At 39.4% G+C, this 22713-nt stretch overlaps 2 protein-coding genes and 2 long non-coding RNA genes across 7 annotated transcripts in view; 1 reads left to right on the top strand and 3 right to left on the bottom strand.

The window, feature by feature from the left end:
- The window catches only part of parp12b (poly (ADP-ribose) polymerase family, member 12b), a 15765-nt gene extending 3513 nt beyond the window's left edge, over positions 1 to 12252 (bottom strand). Inside the window, exons 1-7 of the mRNA XM_042403905.1 lie at positions 11575 to 12252; positions 9501 to 9636; positions 6129 to 6381; positions 4717 to 4809; positions 1993 to 2119; positions 1737 to 1905; positions 391 to 511 (exon numbers count right to left, since the gene is read on the bottom strand). Of these exons, the coding sequence (XP_042259839.1) occupies positions 391 to 511; positions 1737 to 1905; positions 1993 to 2119; positions 4717 to 4809; positions 6129 to 6381; positions 9501 to 9636; positions 11575 to 11906 (1231 nt within the window). The 5' untranslated portion in view covers positions 11907 to 12252. The remainder of the gene's footprint in view (positions 1 to 390; positions 512 to 1736; positions 1906 to 1992; positions 2120 to 4716; positions 4810 to 6128; positions 6382 to 9500; positions 9637 to 11574) is intronic.
- On the top strand, positions 7818 to 9472 carry LOC121891139. Of its 4 annotated transcripts, XR_006094041.1 has the most exons (4): positions 7818 to 7903; positions 7935 to 8164; positions 8435 to 8777; positions 8935 to 9472. It is a non-coding gene; the product is annotated as an uncharacterized LOC121891139 (long non-coding RNA). The 4 variants fall into 4 exon arrangements; XR_006094043.1 differs by lacking the exon at positions 7818 to 7903 and having other exon boundaries at positions 7920 to 8164; positions 8497 to 8777; XR_006094042.1 differs by lacking the exon at positions 7818 to 7903 and having other exon boundaries at positions 7920 to 8164; positions 9081 to 9472.
- Positions 12253 to 17209: 4957 nt separating the features above from the next.
- LOC121891264 (ecto-ADP-ribosyltransferase 4-like) lies at positions 17210 to 18533 on the bottom strand. Its single transcript, XM_042404091.1, has 2 exons — positions 18516 to 18533; positions 17210 to 18057 (listed from the first exon to the last, which is right to left on the bottom strand). The coding sequence occupies exons 1-2, from the start codon at positions 18531 to 18533 to the stop codon at positions 17350 to 17352; spliced, it is 726 nt and encodes a 241-aa protein (XP_042260025.1). The 3' UTR covers positions 17210 to 17349.
- Positions 18534 to 18777: 244 nt separating this feature from the next.
- On the bottom strand, positions 18778 to 21536 carry LOC121891009. Its single transcript, XR_006094009.1, has 3 exons — positions 21451 to 21536; positions 21007 to 21098; positions 18778 to 18878 (listed from the first exon to the last, which is right to left on the bottom strand). It is a non-coding gene; the product is annotated as an uncharacterized LOC121891009 (long non-coding RNA).
- Positions 21537 to 22713: the final 1177 nt, after the last annotated feature.

Raw genomic sequence — 22713 nt, 5'->3', positions numbered from 1 at the left:
GATTTTTCCCTCTAAACTTCTCACATGCTTTCATTTCAATAAATGTTCAAATGATCCAATATTTCAGCAAAAATCAAAGATTAGAGAAAAAGTCCAAAAACTGAAAACAGATTTGTGTATCAGAACTTTGTTTTTTCTTCTTTCCTCTCCCATTAATCATCTCACCACCCCTCAGATTTATCTGCTGACCCTTTGGAGGGGCCCGACCCCTAGGTTGGGAACCACTGGACTAAACTAGCTAACTGTATATAAAGTAGTGTAAACTAGCTCCACCTCCAGCAGCTACAACAGTAACATGCTGCTCTAACACTGATGCTTCACTATTAATAATCTAATGATGTCATATATAATAATATATCAGTCAGAGGGACCAAATTGGAAACGTGGTACCTTTGAAGCTGATGACGTACTGCCGCTGACCTTTGACCACGGCGACCTCGGCTGTTCTGTCAGACAGGTAAAGCTCCTCCAGACTGCTGGAGCTCACTGACGTGGAGCGCTGCTTCTCATCCTGAGACGCATCAGACAGAGAGGTTAGCATGCTGCAGGAATAACTCGCAGTGTGACATAAATACATTCAAACAATATTCAATATTATTCAATAATATTTTCAACAGTCTGATTATCTTGAGAAAGACCAGCATGAATAATAACACAGATCTGTGCAGGCTGCTGCTGTCAGGTTTGGTTTGTTTACTTCACCAGTATGAAAAACACAACAACACCGTGTGAATATTAGCTTAGAGGGAACGTTCATCCACCATCATGTCATCACGCCACTGATACATGAAATCTACAGCTTCAAAAGTGTTTGCAGAGTAATCAACAGATTTGTCCTCCATCTACAGTTTAGCAGACACTTAAAACCTTAAATCCAAAATATTTCTTAAGTTATCTGTTTATTTTGTGTTGTGAAAAGGATTTTTCAGTGAGATCCCTCCAGACTGGTTTGTGACCTGCACGGCTTCGTTCATTCATTCATTCATTAAAGAGCTATGAGAAATATGGAAGCAGGACATTTATAAGAAGCTGAAGCTTAGAAATGACATTCATACCAAAGAAATTACTAAAAAAACCAAATCTAAACATGAATGCACAGAGATCTGCTTCTCTGGCAGATGTTCCTGAAGAGCAACGTCTGTGTTTTCAGATCTCGGTGTTGCTGAGGATGAATTTCATTTTGCTCTTCGTACAGTGACTTATTTGTTTAGAAGAATCCTGATCTGTTTGTGTTGAGATTTATAGAAGATGCAGAGCAGCTAAGCCAGAGGACGGAGGGTCCATCATCACGTCTGTCACACACACTGAAGGCCGCCATGTTCTCCTGCTGCTGTCATGTGGTCGTCCTGGTTGTTGTCTAGAGTCCAAAATCAACATCCACCGCAGTGTGAGGCCAGGTTTACATCGCTGTGCTCAGAGACTAATGTGACCCTCGCTGTCCACCGTACCTACTGCGATGTGAACCAATCAAATCAAAGCAACACCACTATTTGCTGCTTCCTACACGTTGCCTGTCCGTGTTTATGCTGTAAGATACATCAGTGTCACTCGCTGTTAGAGATGTGGCGACATATTGCTGATGTTACGTCACCAAAAGAAAACATGAAGATGAAGAGGAAGGTCTCGGAGCTTGTTCGCCTCCAACACTAAAAACGTATTATTTTTGGTCAAATAATGCTCTGCAGTGAGTCCCGGTGAACCAACATCACCGTCTGAACCACCGTTCTTAGACTCACCGGCTGGCCGTACTCCACCCAGTTCCCCTGGTCGCCCTTGTAGTACCACAGCCACTTGGTCGTCAGCGTGTAGTGAGGTGGCTTTGTTACCGAGGAAACCGTGGATAGACGTCGAACGGGCTGCGACTCGTGAGTCATCGTCAGGAAGTCGACCGGCCGAACTCCGTGGCTACAAACAAAGAAAAGAAAACATTTCAGTCGCCACCTCGCCAGGATAAGTTCGTTTTCCAGACTGAGTAAAAGTGTGACCTCTGACCTCTGCGTTTGAGACGGGTCACAGAAAGCTCGCTCGATGTCCTCCATGTGCTGCAGGTCTGTCCAGCTGTCACCATCAAACACCTCCCACTTGTAGGGCAGCTGGAAGTGAACACGGAGGCACTTTTCTGCACAGAGAGAACAAACAAACATTCAACACAAACACACGACAGAAGATGAACCACAACTCTGCAGGTCATCCAGGTCTTTATGTCCTTAAGGCATGTTTGGAGTTTGTTTAACTGATTGGGTTCATCAGGCTTCATTGATAAATATAATTGGGTGTCATCTGCATAACAATGAACATTTATGGAGCGTTTCCTAATAATATTACCTAAAGGAAGCATATATAAGGTGAATAGAATTGGTCCAAGTACAGAACCTTGTGGAACTCCGTGTCTAACTTTTGCCTTCATGGAGGATTCATCATTCACATGTACAAACTGAAATCGGTCTGATAAATAGGACTTAAACCAGCTTAATGCAGTTCCTTTAATGCCAATTAAATGTTCCAGTCTCTGCAAAAGGATTTGATGGTCAATTGTGTCGAATGCAGCACTAAGATCTAACAGGACAAGTATAGAGACAAATCCTTTGTCCGATGCAGTTAGGAGGTCATTTGTGACTTTCACCAGTGCTGTCTCTGTGCTATGATGCCTCTAAATCCTGACTGAAAATCCTCAAATAAACTATTTTTATGTAGAAAGTCACATAACTGATTAGAGACTGCTTTCTCAAGGATCTTAGAGAGAAATGGAAGGTTAGATATAGGTCTATAATTGGCTAAAACACCTGAATCAAGAGTAGGCTTCTTAAGAAGAGGTTTAATTACAGCTACTTTAAAGGACTGTGGTACATAGCCTGTTACTAAAGACAGATTGATCATATCTAGGGATGCACGATATTGGATTTTTTGCCGATATCCGATATTTCCAACTCATTGTGGCCGATACTGATATATGCACATATTTTTTTCCAGCTGGCTGAGGAGACTATTATGCATGCAAGCATAGATTGTACTAAGTATGATCAAGAAAGACAATATATGAAGGAAGAACTGAGGAAGACTGGAGTTCAGGAGCTCAGCATTAAAACTTCAATGAACCTGCCAAGTGGGAGCAGCAGTAGAGTTTTCTTAGAGTTTATTAGGGTTAGGGTTAGGGACAGGATTAATGTGCAGGATTTAATCTCTGGTTCACACTCCGGACCAGAAGGTGGCGGTAATGCACCTAATACGCTGGTTGACAACCGCTGTTATAAACCAAACAGAAGTTTTTCTTTTTCCCCCCAAACAGAGTGGTACCTCCTGTCAGCCGAGGGGTTTCCTATCTGTGCAGCCGAACACAGCAGCTCCTCAACGGACTGTTTCACCCTGATGGTCCCGGTGTTTCCTCCGCAGGCTGCACTTCACTCAGCTGCCCGTCAGACCCGCTGCTTCTTCCCGCTTTAACCTGAATAACAAACCGGGGCCTCGGTGCTCCGGTTGGATCCACACGGAGAGCCGAGGCTAATGTTAGCTGAGAGGCTAGCGGAGCGTTAGCAGCAGCATGACCAGAGGGACAGCCAGCTAGCCTCCAAGCTAACGTTAGCCCCAGTTTGTTATTCAGGTTAAAGTGGGGAGAAGCAGCGGGACCGTCAGGGTGACACAGTCCGTCGAGGGAAGCACAGTCAGGCGGCGGAAGAGAAGGCGACATATCGGCCTCTCATAATCGGCAGATTTCACCGATGATATTTCATTTTAGAGCTTTTATTGGCCGATACCGAGCGCTAACTGAGGGTAAGACTTCCTCACGCAGCCTGGTTGGGATGAGGTCTAAGAGACAGGTTGATGGTTTGGATGAACAAATCGTTGAAGTTAGTTCAGGAAGGTCAATTAGAGAAAAACAGTATATATATATATCAGGTTTTACGGCTGTTTCTAAGGTTCCTGTGTTTGGAGATGAATCGGTGCCTGTTGAGGGCAGCAGGTGGTGAATTTTATCTCTAATAGTTAGAATTAAAGAAGCTCATGAAGTCGTTACTACTGAGAGCTATAGGGATACATGGATCAATACAGTTAGTTTACAACATAAACATACTTTACAGTAAAAGGAAATTATACAGTATGTGTTCCAACAGACATGAATCAAACTGCAACCTCAGAAAACTACTGAAGAGAAAAGTTTATTACATTCATCTCAGACGGGGGAAGACATGTTTAGCTTCTAGATAATCTCCAGGTTCCACTTTACACATCAAACAACTAATCAGTTCATTGAGAAATTGATCAACAGATTATTGATAATCAAAATAATCATTAGATGACAGCAATCCACAAACGTACATATGTAGAGTTTTGGATCAGAAGACAGTTGTCCCATAATCCTGCTGCTGATAATAAATCAGTCTTCAGTTGATGCTCCAGTGTGGAGGAGCTGACACTTTGCTGCCATCCAGAGGAATTTAAAGAAACTGCACCACTAAATAAATCAGCTGCTGTTTCAAACACTGGACCAGTGAGATACTGGCCGGCTCTTCTGACTCCTCACATGTTTTAAACAGAATATCAACCTCTGCCGTCTAATTTAAACTCTTTCATACGTCGGTGTGATCTGTGCGCTGCTGACTGAGATGTGAACATGTACGACTGTTCTGACTGTGACGTGTCAGATGCGTGACTATGTTTAATCTTCGTCATCAGTCTTCATCAGAAGACAAACAGGACGAAGTGATGAAGTGAACTCACCCAGGAACTTGCAGCTGTGTCGGATGAAGTGCAGACAGATGTTCCTCTCGTCTGTCTGAGCAGCGGCTTTAACGACGGAGTCAGAAATGTTTTCTGCCAGAAACAAAGAGACAAAGAGTCACAACCAGCATCGAAAGATTCATTCACATCAGCATCATGTTTTAACTTCCTTCTAAACAGACGTTTATGTGTTTGGACGTTTGGTTGAAACAGGAAAGTTACTGTTGTTCAGAGCTGAAAACTCAAACTACAGTCCAGTAACAGTCACCTTCATCATCCTACATACTCTACCAGTTCACCTTCATCATCCTAAATACTCTACCAGTTCACCTTCATCATCCTAAATACACTACCTGTTCACCTTCATCATCCTAAATACTCTACCTGTTCACCTTCATCATCCTAAATACTCTACCAGTTCACCTTCATCATCCTAAATACACTACCAGTTCACCTTCATCATCCTAAATATACTACCAGTTCACCTTCATCATCCTACATACTCTACCAGTTCACCTTCATCATCCTACATACTCTACCAGTTCACCTTCATCATCCTAAATACACTACCAGTTCACCTTCATCATCCTAAATATACTACCAGTTCACCTTCATCATCCTACATACTCTACCAGTTCACCTTCATCATCCTACATACACTACCAGTTCACCTTCATCATCCTAAATACTCTACTAGTTCACCTTCATCATCCTAAATACTCTACCAGTTCACCTTCATCATCCTAAATACACTACCAGTTCACCTTCATCATCCTAAATACACTACCAGTTCACCTTCATCATCCTACATACTCTACTAGTTCACCTTCGTCATCCTAAATACACTACCTGTTCACCTTCATCATCCTAAATACTCTACCAGTTCACCTTCATCATCCTAAATACACTACCAGTTCACCTTCATCATCCTAAATACACTACCAGTTCACCTTCATCATCCTACATACTCTACTAGTTCACCTTCGTCATCCTAAATACACTACCAGTTCACATTCATCATCCTACATACTCTACTAGTTCACCTTCATCATCCTAAATACACTACCTGTTCACCTTCATCATCCTAAATACTCTACTAGTTCACCTTCATCATCCTAAATACACTACCTGTTCACCTTCATCATCCTAAATACTCTACCTGTTCACCTTCATCATCCTACATACACTACTAGTTCACCTTCGTCATCCTAAGTACACTACCAGTTCACCTTCATCATCCTACATACTCTACCAGTTCACTGTTTGCCAGCTGTGTAAAAAGCAGCTGTTTCTCTCTACAACCACAACACATCTGAGGTCTCAGCAGCTGGTTTACACACAGGTGAAGCAGCTCTAAACCTGGTCTGACACCCATCTAATGTCATACTGAAGGAGGCGGAGCTTGTTCTCACCTGTGTGGGAGGCAGCGGTCAAGTAGTGGAGGTTTCTGTAGATGAAGGGCAGGTCATGGATGATGTCTCCGCTCAGGCCGCGCTCCTCCAGCATGCGGCGGCCGCGTTCATCGATGGAGTGCTGACGTTTGCACTTCGATCCAAACATGCAGTCGCCCTGAACAAAGTGCAGACACAGGTGCACTTTGGTGCAGGTCTCCGGGAAGCTGCAGGAGCCGTGAGGACCGCAGCCTTTGTTGTAGTGCAAACACACCTGAGAGAAGAAGAGACACAGGTACAGCAGAGAAACATGAAACACCTGAGAGAAGAAGAAGAGACACAGGTACAGCAGAGAAACATGAAACACCTGAGAGAAGAAGAAGAGACACAGGTACAGCAGAGAAACACCTGAGAGAAGAAGAAGAGACACAGGTACAGCAGAGAAACACCTGAGAGAAGAAGAAGAGACACAGGTACAGCAGAGAAACACCTGAGAGAAGAAGAAGAGACACAGGTACAGCAGAGAAACACCTGAGAGAAGAAGAAGAGACACAGGTACAGCAGAGAAACACCTGACAGCACAGACAGGTGCGGTTCAGGTTAAACAGGTACAGACGGACCAATGACAAGAGAAATACATCCACCAAAGAAAAATGACTTTTCTAGTTATTATGATTCCGTGTCGTAATTATGAGATAAAATGTTTTCTGATGGTTTTAAATTACAGATGTTGTAATTATGATAACGTTCTTGTAATTACAAGCTCTGGATCTCATAGTTATGGATGTTTTCACTTTATTTTACGGGTCACTTAATTTTATACTAATTTCTTGGTAATTTTCAGAGTAATTTTCAGGCATTTAGGTATTTTTTTATTTATTATTTACAGTGAGGTCCAAAAGTCTGAGAGCACATTAAAATATCTTCACGTAAATCTGGAAATAATCAGAAACATTTAAAAACACAAGAAGTTATGAAGAAGAAGAAATATTTCAGATTCTTAGATTAGTGTTATTGATCAACTTCACTATATATATATTATATATATATATATATATATAATATATACATATATTATATATACACATATGAGATATTTTCCTGTAGTTATGATTTCTTATATGTACAAAGACAAATTGTATTCAAAATATTTTTGTGATTTTGAAATACGAATCTTGTAATTACATCTAAATGAAAGTTTTGTAATTAAGGAGATCTGATGTTTATTATGAGATAAAGATCTTGTAATTATAAGATTTTTTGTAAATATAAGATTAGATATAATTTTGCGATCTTTATCTCAAAATTACATAATTAAGAGATGATTTTCTCTTAAATTATGGGATGTTGGGTGATAATTATGAGATTGTTTTCTTTGGTGAATGCACTGTGATTGTGTAGAAAACAATAGAACCTGTTTTACTTTACCTCTGTGGAAACTTTTACATTTTCTTTTTTTTTTCTTTTTTGTTTTTTCTTTGTTACTTTAATTTTGTGTTAATATTTCAGGTTCTTGGAAGCTTGTTGTCTTCTGTTTGTTCTTCTTCCTCTCTGGTCTTTATGTTTTGGTCTCTTTGTCAGAGTGTTACATGTGAACTTCAGCCTACTCTCCTACTCTTTCACTCCTGTCCGGCCTTTTCAGCTCCTTTCATTCCCAGAAACGTCTTTCCTTTCCCCACAGTGAGCAGGATTCTCGTCTCCGTGGCTCCGCCTACACTACGTCAGAAACAAGCTAACGAGCATCGCTGCGGAGACGAGACAGCACGCTGAAAGGACAGCAGGCTGCTGCATTTCAGGTGAGTCAGCTGTGTTACAAGAGAGTCACAGGTGAGTCACAGGTGAGTCAGGTGTGTTACAAGAGAGTCACAGGTGAGTCACAGGTGAGTCAGGTGTGTTACAAGAGAGTCACAGGTGAGTCACAGGTGAGTCAGCTGTGTTACAAGAGAGTCACAGGTGAGTCACAGGTGAGTCAGCTGTGTTACAAGAGAGTCACAGGTGAGTCACAGGCGAGTCAGGTGTGTTACAAGAGAGTCACAGGTGAGTCAGGTGTGTTACAGGTGAGTCACAGGTGAGTCAGGTGAGTCAGGTGTGTTACAGGTGAGTCACAGGGGAGTCAGGTGTGTTACAGGTGAGTCACAGGGGAGTCACAGGTGAGTCAGGTGTGTTACAAGAGAGTCACAGGTGAGTCAGGTGTGTTACAGGTGAGTCACAGGGGAGTCACAGGTGAGTCAGGTGTGTTACAAGAGAGTCACAGGTGAGTCAGGTGTGTTACAGGTGAGTCACAGGGGAGTCACAGGTGAGTCAGGTGTGTTACAAGAGAGTCACAGGTGAGTCACAGGTGAGTCAGGTGTGTTACAGGTGAGTCAGGTGTGTTACAAGAGAGTCACAGGTGAGTCACAGGTGAGTCAGGTGTGTTACAGGTGAGTCAGGTGTGTTACAAGAGAGTCACAGGTGAGTCACAGGTGAGTCAGCTGTGTTACAAGAGAGTCACAGGTGAGTCACAGGTGAGTCAGCTGTGTTACAAGAGAGTCACAGGTGAGTCACAGGTGAGTCAGGTGTGTTACAAGAGAGTCACAGGTGAGTCAGGTGAGTTACAGGTGAGTCAGGTGAGTTACAGGTGAGTCACAGGTGAGTCAGAGATGTGTCACTGGTGAGTCAGGTGTGTTACAGGTGAGTCAGGTGAGTTACAGGTGAGTCACAGGTGAGTCAGAGATGTGTCACTGGTGAGTCAGGTGTGTTACAGGTGAGTAAGGTGAGTTACAGGTGAGTCACAGGTGAGTCAAAGATGTGTCACAGGTGAGTCAGCTGTGTTACAAGAGAGTCACAGGTGAGTCACAGGTGAGTTTGGTGAGTCATAGATGTGTTACAGGTGAGTCAGGTGAGTTACAGGTGAGTCACAGGTGAGTCAGAGATGTGTCACTGGTGAGTCAGGTATGTTACAGGTGAGTCATAGATGTGTTACAGGTGAGTCAGGTGAGTCACAGGTGAGTCACAGGTGAGTTTGGTGAGTCATAGATGTGTTACAGGTGAGTAAGGTGAGTTACAGGTGAGTCACAGGTGAGTCAAAGATGTGTCACTGGTGAGTCAGGTGAGTTACAGGTGAGTCACAGGGGAGTCAGAGATGTGTTACAGGTGAGTCAGGTGAGTTTGGTGAGTCATAGATGTGTCACAGGTGTATTACAGGTGTGTTACAGGTGTGTCACAGGTGTGTTACAGGTGTGTTACAGGTGAGTCAGGTGAGTTTGGTGAGTCATAGATGTGTCACAGGTGAGTCACAGGTGTGTTACAGGTGAGTCAGGTGAGTTTGGTGTGTCACAGGTGAGTCACAGGTGTGTCACAGGTGTGTTACAGGTGTGTCACAGGTGTGTCAGGTGACTCAGGTGAGTGTGTTACCTCGGGCAGCAGGGCGGGGTCGTTCTGCAGCAGCAGCAGGAACAGGTCGTCCTCTTGCAGCTCGTGCAGCGTGCACTCTCGCAGTAAACGGTAGTTATGATCTGAGCGAATGTCGTGGGAGAATTTACACGGTTTCCTGCGACAAACAACAACACGGTGAATGTTTGTCTTCATGTTCAGATCCAAAGCAGCGCTGAGCTGAAGCTGCGCTGAGCTCAGGATACCTGCCTGCAAGTCTTACAATGAAACTACAGACCGAAGATTAACGAGTAACAGCGAACTGAAACCAGAAAAACTTTACTACGTACATTTTTATTTAAATTTCCAAGAATGAACCTTCGAGCTCCAGTTTGCTGACAGTAAGAAAAAAACGTTAACAGCACGTTTTAACAGCAGACGTGTTATCGGCAACATGTAGTAAAAGTAACGTTATGCAGACCGGCTGTATTACAAACGACGTCAAACACTTCCTCCAGGAAACGGTGATTCTGTGATCACAATAATTAACACAAATACAAGAAATCTCATAATCGACCTCAAACATAAACATCCAACTAGATTTATTTTAATAACATTATTGATGATTTTATTTGCTGCTGATGTTGAGCTGAAAGTTTATTTAATAAATTTATAGAACGTTGAGTCCTCATGGTTCTCATGTTCAGCTGAAATATAGTTGTTTCTGTGATCTGCAGGACGCTTTTTTATCCAGGAAGTCATTACATATAAAAAATCATATTATTTTCACTGTTTCCCAGTTGGTTAAACTGGACTGACTGGGAGGAGTGTTGGTTAAACTGGACTGACTGGGAGGAGTGTTGGTTTAACTGGACTGACTGGGAGGAGTGTTGGTTTAACTGGACTGACTGGTCTGAGTGAACTGCGACATCATTAAAGTGTAAATCAGAGAGTTTGCAGGGTAAATTGTATTTATTGTATTACTGAGTGTATTGATGTATATTCTTAGACGTGTTTACGTGTCAGTTAATTATGAAGATGATGTGTTTTCTGGGTTTTCCCTCCACACACCTGCCCTGCATCAGCCAATCAGCTCCTTGCCTGTTCTCTGTCTAGTCACATGTTCTATATTCCCTCCTTTGTTCCTTTTGAATCTAAATCCTGTTGCTCTGCTCTGTTCTGTCTCGTTGGATGTTTCTGTGCCTGAAATTCTTCAGTTCAAACTGGCTGCATCTCCTGCTGCTCCTCTGACAATATACATTATATACAACTATAAAACAAATCTACATTATATACAACTATAAAAACAAATCTACATTATATACAACTATAAAAACAAATCTACATTATATACAACTATAAAAACAAATCTACATTATACACAACTATAAAAACAAATCTACATTATATACAACTATAAAAACAAATCTACATTATATACAACTATAAAAACAAATCTATATTATATACAACTATAAAAACAAATCTATATTATATACAACTATAAAAACAAATCTACATTATATACAACTATAAAAACAAATCTATATTATATACAACTATAAAAACAAATCTATATTATATACAACTATAAAACACATGTGTGGTAAATAGATAAAGTGTATAAATGTCCTTATAAAGGTGGAATGAATGAGACAGTTTCAGCTTCTCAGATTGTTTCGTTTCTTCTAAGTTTCATTTCTCTCTAAATCAAAACTTCAAACACAATAAACTGATGACATGAACAACTCATCAGCAATGACGTCACTGTGACGTCTGATAACTTATAACAGATATTTCTGGTGTGTTTGGGACATTTTATGGATCATTTTAATCAATAAGAGATAATCGATCATCCTATAAGTTTTCTTTTCCTTAAGTTTCGTTTTGCCTCATCACTGCCTGAGGAAGCGCAGATCAGTGCGCAGCAGACACGTTAAATAGTCCCGATGAAATACTGAGTTTACTGCTGGTTTATTACTACGGAAGCCCGGAAGCAGAGCGAGAACGCAGATAACACAGCTGCTGTTTGTTTACGTTCACCTGTTTTTATCACGTGAGCTTCGGTCCAGTCAGAACTTACTGCGACACACCTGGGCGCGTGCGCGCGGCTCACCTGCCCTTGCCGAACCTGCAGTTTCCGTAGATGAAGAACTTGCAGAGGTGCAGCTGCTGGCAGTCCGCGCACTGCTCCCTGCCGTACCGCCTGCACAGCCGCAGGGACGTCTTGGCCACCACCGTGCTGTCCTCCAGCCGGCCCCCGCCGGCCCCCGCCGGGCCGCGGACCAGCAGGAAGCGGGGACACTCCTGGACGATGAAGCTGAACTCCTGTTGGCTGATGTTGCAGCGCTGCCGCAGCTCCCGCCGCAGCTGCAGCAGCTGCATGGCTCCTCTGCTGCTGCACAGGAAGCTGGTGGCCAACAGGACCTCCCTGCTGTACCGCGACATGTTTCCTACTACTGTACTAATACTACAGTACTAATACTACTGCTGTACTACTACTGCTGCACTACACTACTACTGCACTACTTCACTACTGCTGAGCAGGAAACTCCTCCGCCCCTCACACTGCCACACACTGGCAGCTTCAGCGCATTAAAACAGCTTCTGGTGTGTTTCTCATTATTTCCTTTTATTTATGGAAACATCAAGATCATCACGCGTCATTTAATGTTTTATATCATTTCATGTGAATTAATATCATTCACCTCTAAAACCAAACCTGCTTTACACTTTATCACCTCACTGTTTAGGACCTTAATCATGATCACGTGACCTCACTGTTTGGGACGTTAATCATGATCACGTGACCTCACTGTTTGGGACGTTAAGAGGTATCTGCTGCACCAAAACGTGTTTAACTAAATGTCATGACTTTACTGTGATAAAACATGTTTATATACATATATATATATATACACACACACATATACATATATGTGTATATATATATGTGTGTGTGTATATATATACATATATGTATATATATGTATATATATACACACACACATATATGTATATGTGTGTGTGTATATATATACATATATGTATATATATACACACACACATATACATATATGTGTATATATATATGTGTGTGTGTATATATATGTATATATATACACACACACATATATGTATATGTGTGTGTGTATATATATACATATATGTATATATATACACACACACATATACATATATGTGTATATATATATGTGTGTGTGTATATATATACATATATGTATATATATGTATATATATGTATATATGTGTGTGTATATATATATATGTATACACACACACACATATATATGTATATATATGTGTGTGTGTGTATACATATATATATATACACACACATATATACATATATATATGTATAGATATGTGTGTGTGTGTGTGTGTGTGTGTGTGTGTGTGTGTATACATATATATACATATATATACATATATATATGTATATATACAGATTGACATCACATTTATAAAGTATATATGGGATTTATGTTTCTTCTGTGAAGGAGTCGGTGGGTTCTGGAAGATCTTGACTCTTTGTGTTTCCTTCGTACCTGCAGACACAATAATGTTCACAACCTGTCAGTGTGATGAGCTTTATGATCTAAACTTTACTTCTGAAGGAAAAGATAAACACGTTTAGTGTTTCAGGAGGAAATCATTCATTAATGTTGGGCAAGGGAAACAGCTGCAGAGCATTTTAAATATATTAATTATTATGTATCACACTAATAAACCATGTAGAAAGACAACAGTCATACCTGCCGACTGCATTTGTCTTGTTTGGAGTTGGAACTGGTTGAAGTCGACGTATCATGAAGTTCCTACTGACGTATGCTCGGCAGGATATTGTGACTTCATGGTCCAACAGTTAGAGAAGAAATGATTTTATAGTGCGAAAGACAAAAAGAGAAAACAGATTTATAAAGCCAGTTTATGCACTTTTGATTGGCTCTGACCTACGATGCTTTTAAAGAGTGTATAGACTATTCTATTTTATCACCTAGCATGAAACAAGGCATAATCACATTTATACCAAAACCACATAAAGATGAATGATCCTCAGACAGCTGGAGACCTTTGACCCTTCTGTCTGTAGATTAGAAGCTCCAAGCTCATGTCTACACTAACAGACAAGCAAGATAACTGATGGAACAATCTGTGTTTATCAAAGGGAGAAATATTGATTATCATACTCAATTAATCTTGGATTTTCTTGATTATAATTCACTGATCTCACATGAAAAGTTTATTTTATTCTTAGATTTCTTTAAAGCCTTTGATACCTTAGAACATCCCGTTTTATTTAAAACTTTGGAAATGTTTGGTTTCAGAACAAGCTTTTGTAATGTAACTCATCTGCTTTATAAAGATATTAACAGTAGTGTGTCTCTTAGCCACGGCTTTTCCAATAGATTCCCAATTAAACAGGAAATTCAGAAAGGATGCCCGATTAGTTTTATTAGTTTATTATTTATTTTAGCCACAGAAATGATTGCGATATTACTTAAAAACTCCCAAATATTCAAGGTGTCAAAATACTGGTTGAATGAATCCATAATTATCCACTTTGCTGACGATACAGCACTGTTTTTATAAAACAAAATTATGATTATAAAAACAATTAACAAGATCAGTCTTTCCTCCAAAGCATCAGGTCTGACTTTGAACCTTAGGAAATGTGAAGTTGTGGCTGTTCATAGCAGTGATCTGAGAAGCACATCCAATATCCCAGTTAAAGAAGAGGTGAAACACCTCGGTGTTGCTGCCCGTCGGGGTGTTTTTGTCTCTCTTCCTGCCTTCCTTTGTAGGAGTAAAGCACCTGGAGCCAGTTATCAGAGTGGAGATAAACACCTGACAGCTTCTGGGGAATCTTTCTCTTTTTCCCCCTGGTTGTTTTCTTCCCAGCATGATTTAGAGTGTTGGGTTTTGTTATTTTAGTTTGGGGTGGAGATCACAGGTAGTCCAGTTATCGGGTTAGTTAGATTCGGTAGTTAGAGGGATGAGCGTGGCTGGCTCAGTAACTTCCCCATCTTTTGTTCTTTCTGTCTGGGATCTCCATCCCCTTTTGTTTGTTTATTTTACACTTTAAGTACAGTTTATTTGTTGAAAAATAAAGTGAATGGTTTATTGTTAACGTAGAGGTCAGGTGAGCTTTTGTTTGTTCAGTGAGGTTGTAACATATTTGGGGGCTCGTCTGTGCGCTTTTCCACACTGGCGTTGTTTTTGTAGGCTGGCTTTAAAAGCAGACTGAGTAGTAACAAAAAGAGAAGATTTAAATGTTATTGAGGTTGAAAGCTGTTCAAGTCTTTGAATCACTGGCTCTGATTTATCTATGTTGGGTTGAATTATTTTGTCTAAAGCTGAAGGTTTATCAAGGTTTATCTACCCTTGCCATTCTCTGTCCACTTCACCAAAAGTGATTAATTCATCTAACTCCATAATTTTTAGTTTATATGAAGAAACAAAACTCATTATTTATGCAAATCGCATTTAGCCTGTATGGTACCATATCCCTAATAAATATTTAATAAGGTTGGAGGGATGAGTTCTTGCTTAAATGTGATTTTGAAGTGTCCAAAATTCCTGTAAAACTTCCACAAACAAGCACTACATTATGGAAAAATTATATTTACAACTTTTCACCACATAATTCCTTATTGTGGAAAAATAGAGGTCTCTTTCCTTTTCATTCATCATGTCCTGTTGCTCCTAAAGTCAAAGAAACACATTTTAAAGTAATATCAGTAATATATCCTGTTAGTGATTTTCCTCACAAAAGATTTAAATTTGAAGTGGATCCTTGCATCTTTTATTCCACAGAAGCTGAAACTATCAACCATTTATTTTTTAAATGCTCATACACCTATTTACCTTTTATTTCAGCTTGTTTTTATTGTCTGTTCTCTTAACTCTTTAATGACTGTGTTTAACTGTATTTAAATGTAATTTTATAATGTGTTTATTTTGCACTTTGTCTCTTTGCTTTCAATGTTTGATGTAAAGAACTTTGAATAACCTGCTACATAAATGTGCTGTATGAATAAACTTGCACTTTTTTATTAAATATATGAAGAACATTTGATTTAAAGTCTCGTTCTGCTGCGTCTCATTCAAGTTTCCATCTGAACAAACCAAAGAAAAGAAACTTCTGAGCCACAAAACATCATTTATTAACCTCAAACTGTTACCTGTAGCAGTACCACCTCTGACCTGCAGGAGGCTCCCAAACACCTGGAAACACAACATTATTATACTGAACTTCACATGTTAATATGATGCATCCAAACATCTGGAAACACATTATTATACTGAACTTCACATGTTAATATGATGCATCTAAACACCTGGAAACACAACATTATTATACTGAACTTCACATGTTAATATGATGCATCCAAACATCTGGAAATACAACATTATTATACTGAACTTCACATGTTAATATGATGCATCTAAACACCTGGAAACACAACATTATTATACTGAACTTCACATGTTAATATGATGCATCTAAACACCTGGAAACACAACATTATTATACTGAACTTCACATGTTAATATGATGCATCTAAACATCTGGAAATCCAACATTATTATACTGAATTTCACATGTTAATATGATGCATCCAAACATCTGGAAACACAACATCATTATACTGAACTTCACATGTTAATATGATGCATCCAAACACCTGGAAACACAACATTATTATACTGAACTTCACATGTTAATATGATGCATCCAAACATCTGGAAACACAACATTATTATACTGAACTTCACATGTTAATATGATGCATCCAAACATCTGGAAATACAACATTATTATACTGAACTTCACATATTAATATGATGTTTCTCTAATATCTTTTCAAACAGCTGATGTTGAATTTACATGTCAGGAAACGGCTGTCAGCTCATTCTTAGAAAACAAACAGGAGCAGTTTGTGTTTGTTGGGAGGAGATGATGAAAACATACAGAACAGAAAAATAATCTCACAGTTTACATCATGAAGCCTTTTATTTCCATCTGATGCGTCTGAGCTGCTGCAGTCAGTCTGCAGGACGTCAAACAGCTGCTGGAAACTTTCCATCAACATCAACATGACTGAATGAGTTTCTGACTGTTTGTGTTTGTTTATTTGTTGTTGACGCTGCACACGTGTTAACATTCTTTATTTGGTTAGTTAAATACAGCGGTGGAAGCACTCAGAGCCTTTACTTCAGTAAAAGTACCAAAACAGCATCAGTGCATTTAGTTTCTGATTAAAACAAAGTGTAGAAAGACTTGATCAGAATATTTATGGCCAATACTGATCATCATTTTAAAGTGATTACAATCATGTATAACAGACAAAACATCAACATCACGTTTCTTTCCGAGCTGGAAAAACTCTGAATCTAATGGTCCATCCATGCAGTTGTCAGCCCCGTGATGCTGCTGGGAATGATCAGCACCACTTCAGTTATTCTGTCAGTGAACAGTCAGCAGTGTGCTACATGCTATGCTCTTCCTTTGCTCAGAGGCTTCTGGACAATAAATGACGTTGAAACAGACCAGAAACACTGTTAGAGACAGTCAGTGTTCATGTCTGTGTTGGTAGTTTATTATTCATCATTTTTATTATATCACACATGTATTGATTCCATACAGAGACATACAGTCTGCTGCACATAGAAATCAATGTAAAACAGCACAGATGCTCCTACATCTGATACTGTACACAGTAATAGATGATGTTGTGATGCACGATGATTGACTTCAGTACAGCTGTTGTATCGATTTATAGATTTATTGATTGATTTATGAAGTTTACAGAACAAAACTCATTTTATTGCATTTTCTCCATCAGTAGAAGAAAACTCTGCTCTCTCATTTGGGTGCAAGTTTGCAGTTTAGGTTACTCACATCTTTGAGTTCACTCTTCAAAACAAAGACCTTCTCACAATACTTCAGATCTGGAAAGTTATTCCGACCTTCAATAATCTTGGTTATCTTGAATGTTTCATAGGGGGGGATAAGCACCTCTTTCTCCTTTGTTCCATAGGTTGGATAATTCTTCAGGTAAGCTCCTGAAGAGGTCTCAATCTTAAAGCAGGTCTTGTTACCAAATTGATAAAGGTTTGTTAGTTTAGAGCTGGAGGCAAACGTACCAAACCGAATGATGTTGTGAACTTTGCCAGTGTAATCATCCGCGGTTCTTCGATAAGCAGTCTGACAGCTTTGGTTTTTTTTCAGGGTTTGTATGGCAGTAGTCAGCCAGAAATGTAAATAGTGGAATTTGAAGGAGCTGCCATAGATGCTCCTATTGGTCCGCACTGCTTGATTGAATTCACTATGAAAGAAAATATATGTATAAGCACAGATTGCCTTCAGGTGGTTCTTGGTGAGAGCCTTATCCTCTGGGTCTTTCTTTTCGTTTGAACATTTTTCTGCTGTTTTCCAGGCTTCTTTAAATTTACCCTCACTCTCTTTTTTGAAATACTTTGTCTTGACCTTGTCCTCCATCTTCTTGTCGCAGCCACAGTACATGTCATCAACAGATTTATCAGCCATGTCCAGTGGAAATGAGCTGGAGTTCTGGAGGGCAGAAGAAGGAAGGAACAGGTGATGTTACACAACAAAGGTTTTATGGTTTATTCAAACCAACTTATATAAAGTGCAGCAGTAAATACAGGTTGAAGGAAACGTAATGCAGTCTGAATGATGTTTTCTGTCAACATGATGAGAAAATGTTGATACTGAACGTGTCAATAAAACGTTGACTGATAACATGTTTTATTGTTTTGCAGACTAATATCAGCTGGTAGTGACACAGCAATATTTAGGTTTTTATGACTGTGGTTTATGGCACCTGGTTCAGGTCAGAGAAAGATCCTGGTCTCTGTTTAATACAGAGAGAAAGTTTATGAACATTGAAGTGAAAGCAGCATCTTTCACTAACTGTAACCAAACACTGAACACACAGGACTGAGGATGTGAACTCTGCACTTTGAGTGCTGGTTTAACAGTGTTTCTGTGTGTTTATCCTCCTCTACAGCTCTGCTCTCAAACATCATTCAAGCAGCCATTACGTTTGTTACCACAATGGGAAAACTATTTCCTAGTATATAAAGATATTTAGTAGGAGACAGGGCTGGAACTGAGCTGACAACCAACTTGACTTCATGGAATAAAACAAGATGATACCGTCCACTCACAAGTTGGTTACATACAAACCTTAACGTTCAATACACTCAACAGGTTTGACTGATCAATCCTCTGTTGTATAAAGACAATAAAACTGAAGCTTAAGACTGTTGGCAGAATGTGTTACTCACCACAATGGGCAGGTCCCTGCGTGGAGTTTCCATGTTCTCCATGTGTCTACGTGGGTCTCTGCTGGGTTCTCTGGTTTCCTCCTACCATCAAAGACATGTATGTTTATGGCAAACTGTTTTAACATTTAATCAAACCACACTCCTATCTGTAATTACATTCTAGATATCCAGAATAGCATTTCTGCTCGTCAAAATGGTATTCTCACTAGTCAGAATGGTAATTAAAGATATACAGAATAATATTCTTACTAGAACAAATTATATTTCAAGATATCTACAACTGACTGTACTAGTCAAAAATACATTAAGATATCTTAAAATCTTTAAAAAGTATAAGTGGCCATTTTAACATTTAATAGCTGGATATTTATTGCAGATATATATAATTTGATTCTTCATAGTCAAAATGAACATTTCAGATATCCACAATTCATTCTTCCTAGGACAAATGACATCACTTTTGCCATTCGTGTGTATTGGGCTTTCAATTTCAGAAATCCACAATTACATTCTGGATATCTAGAATAAACATTCTGGATATCTGAAATACAATTCTTACCAGTCACAACTGAAGTCAGCATTTGCTTTTGGTGAAAAAAGAAAAATCCTGCCAAAAGTGGTCACTAGAAGTCGCACTACGCATGTCCTGAACTCAGAGGTGATTGTTACTGAGTGATGATCAGATCAAACTATCAAACTAGGCAGCGCTGATCAAATATGAATCAAGATTCTGTTACTGCGTTGCCTATTTCTCACTTCAAATGTTTTCAGAAACATATTTTAGTTACTGTTTAGCTGTACAGTGAGATTATTTGTAACGCGACCGCCATGTTGAAAACAACACACAGTACGTTGATCTACGTCAGTTACGATTTCAGATATCTACAATTACATTTTGGATATCTAGAATAAACATTTTGGATATCTAGAATACAATTCTTACTAGTCATAATTCTAATTTCAGAAATCCAAAATGAAAAAATACATAAATACATTTTGACTAGTAAAAATATCATTATGGATGTCCACAATTTCAATTTTACTAGGAAAAATACAGTTTTGGACATCTATATAAATAATGTGGATATTCTTTCTATCCAGAATTCAGTTTTAGATACCAGAAATCGTAACTGACGTAGATCAACGTACTGTGTGTTGGGCGGTGGTTGGTTTTTTTGCTCTGCTGTTTTCAACATGGCGGTCGCGTTACAAATAATTTCACTGTACAGCTAAAAAGTAACTAAAATATGTTCCTGAAAACATTTGAGGTGAGAAATAGGCAACGCAGTAACAGAATCTTGATTCATATTTGATCAGCGCTGCCTAGTTTGATAGTTTGATCTGATCATCACTCAGTAACAATCACCTCTGAGTTCAGGACATGCGTAGTGCGACATCTAGTGACCACTTTTGGCGGGATTTTTCTTTTTTCACTGAAAGCAAATGCTGACTTCAGTTTTGACTGGTAAGAATTGTATTGCAGATATCCAGAATGTTTATTCTAGATATCCAGAATGTAATTGTGGATTTCTGAAATTGAAAGCCCAATACACACGAATGGCAAAAGTGACATCATTTGTCCTAGGAAGAATGAATTGTGGATATCTGAAATGTTCATTTTGACTATGAAGAATCAAATTATATATATCTGCAATAAATATCCATTCTAGCTATTAAATGTTAAAACGGCTTGCCATAGTATGTTAGGGTTAATACTCCTGTCAGAGTTCCTGACCAAGAAACCGGCAAAAAGACCTGGAGTTGATCCCCGGGCGCTGCACTGTAGCTGCTCCTAGTGTGTGAGTGTAGGTTGGGTTAAATGCAGAGGATACATTTAGTTTCAATGTATGTGACTGATGAGAAATTACAGTAAATAAATGTTAATATTAATCTTAAACCACCAGACAAGGACTGAAAGTCATAAAGCAGCAAGTAGGACTAGAACTCCTCCAATGATCAGGTGGGAACGCTTCATCTCTAGACGCTCTTCAACGCTGGAGCTCTGACTTTGAAAAAAGCTTTTTGTGGTTTTTCTACCACAACATGAAGTTACACTTCAGATGTTGTTTCATCAATCAGAAAACACACAGCACATGTCTCGTTATTGTCAGGACTTTTTCTGATGTGTCTACAGATCTGTCACACATGATGTTGGAGTGGAAAGTAAATGTAAAAATGTCCCTCACTGTTAGCAGAATGTGTTACTCACCAAACAATAGATGGGTGGCATAAGGGCTGTAAGTACTGTAGCAGCCATGATGATTGTGCAGGGCACTGCCATCTCTGCAGTCAGGAAAACAGCTGTACAACGTGAACATACACAAATAAAGAAGTGTGACATGCTGACTGCTGGTCAAAAGGTTTGATTAGACAGCAGGTCCTTAATATTTCTACAGGACTCATGGTCGTCTCTTTTTAAAAATACCATAGACACACAGCTCACCACAAAGCCACAGCTTGTCACCATAGTGACACACAAATACATAAAGTTTGTAAAAACGTTAAAACATAATGTTATTGCATAATAATGAACTTAATACATTGATAAATGAGGACATCTATTAGGTTCAGTTATTATTAAGTGAATCTGGTGTAAAATCCTGATCTTCATATTTGAAAGTATTTCATCGTTAGTGTGTCAAAGAGTTTTTACCTGTGTTGAACACTTGCTCTGAGATGCTGAGGAGGCAGGAAGAGCAGAGAGGAGTCAGACTGCAGAGGTTTTATAGTCTGTCAGAGAAGGGGCAAACTTTCTGTGGTCACATGATTTCACCTCCCCTCCCTTCTCTCACTATATCTCATCTTTTCTGTTCAGCTTTTGTAAAAATCTGTAAATGAAGGTGTAAATAAAATGAATGTAGAATTGAAATTGTTCACAACTCTACAGATTTGCTACAACTTATGTAGAATGCAGCCGTCCTCCCAAGAAAAACAACAGTACAGGTCTTAAATTCAGTCGTTAAAAGTGACCTATAGTTACGTTTGTGTGACAGACGCCATCTAGTGGCCGTAGTAATTATGACCCGGAGAAGTAACGTCTACATAAGGTGATAAATTTCCTTATTAGGAGGAGGTGGGTTGGATGGCTGGTTAGACAGATAGATAGATGGCAAAAAGTGGACTCAGCTGCAGGAGACCGCTGTTTGATTCACGTTTCCAACTGAGAGTCGGGACAGTTTTTTAAAAACCACAACTATGATTGTCGTGTTGTTAGCTGTTGCCATGACGATGAAGGTTGTCCAACTTTAAGGAAGTAGAAACTTTAACCAAAACCATGTTTCAAGGGATCATTTGAACCCAAACCAGGATCTTTCCCCAACCCTGACCAGACCTTCACCACAGTGTCGTCACACCATAAAACATTATTTCTTATGATTCCTGCTGATAGAGGACGTATGAAGGACATAAATGTGTGGTGGACTGTAGCATGTCTACTCAATTATTCTTTTCTTTTACATGTTCTTCACCGAAAATAAACCAAGGTCATGAAGTTTCAGGTTGAAAGATTATATCCTTGTATAATTTTCTTTTGTTAAAAATTAGAAATGAGTCATTTTGACACAAACACCACTTAAAGGTTTAGTATCTATATAAGGACAACCTGCCTAAGCAACACCTCTGACTGACAAAGCTAAAAGTTCTACAATGCACCAAGCAACACCCAAGCAGCAGTTTCCATCAACATGAACCACATGTTCGCGTGTTCATGTGGTTCATGTGGATAAGTTTCAGATCTCAAGTGGTTTTTCAGTCTGTGAAGTAAAGCAAACATCCGTTCAGATCCTCTCAAACTTGGTCTTGGCTGCGGAGAATGCACTCTTGACCTTTGCCCTCTCCCTACACTAGTATAACAGGTTAATGAAGAAAAGCTGCACTCATTATGATACTAGTGTTAGCTGGTTCTGATGGATCCAAA

The sequence above is a fragment of the Thunnus maccoyii genome, chromosome 23 (assembly GCF_910596095.1).
Source record: "Thunnus maccoyii chromosome 23, fThuMac1.1, whole genome shotgun sequence".
Classification (NCBI taxonomy): Eukaryota; Metazoa; Chordata; class Actinopteri; order Scombriformes; family Scombridae; genus Thunnus; species Thunnus maccoyii.
This window is presented reverse-complemented; position numbering and strand designations above follow the sequence as displayed.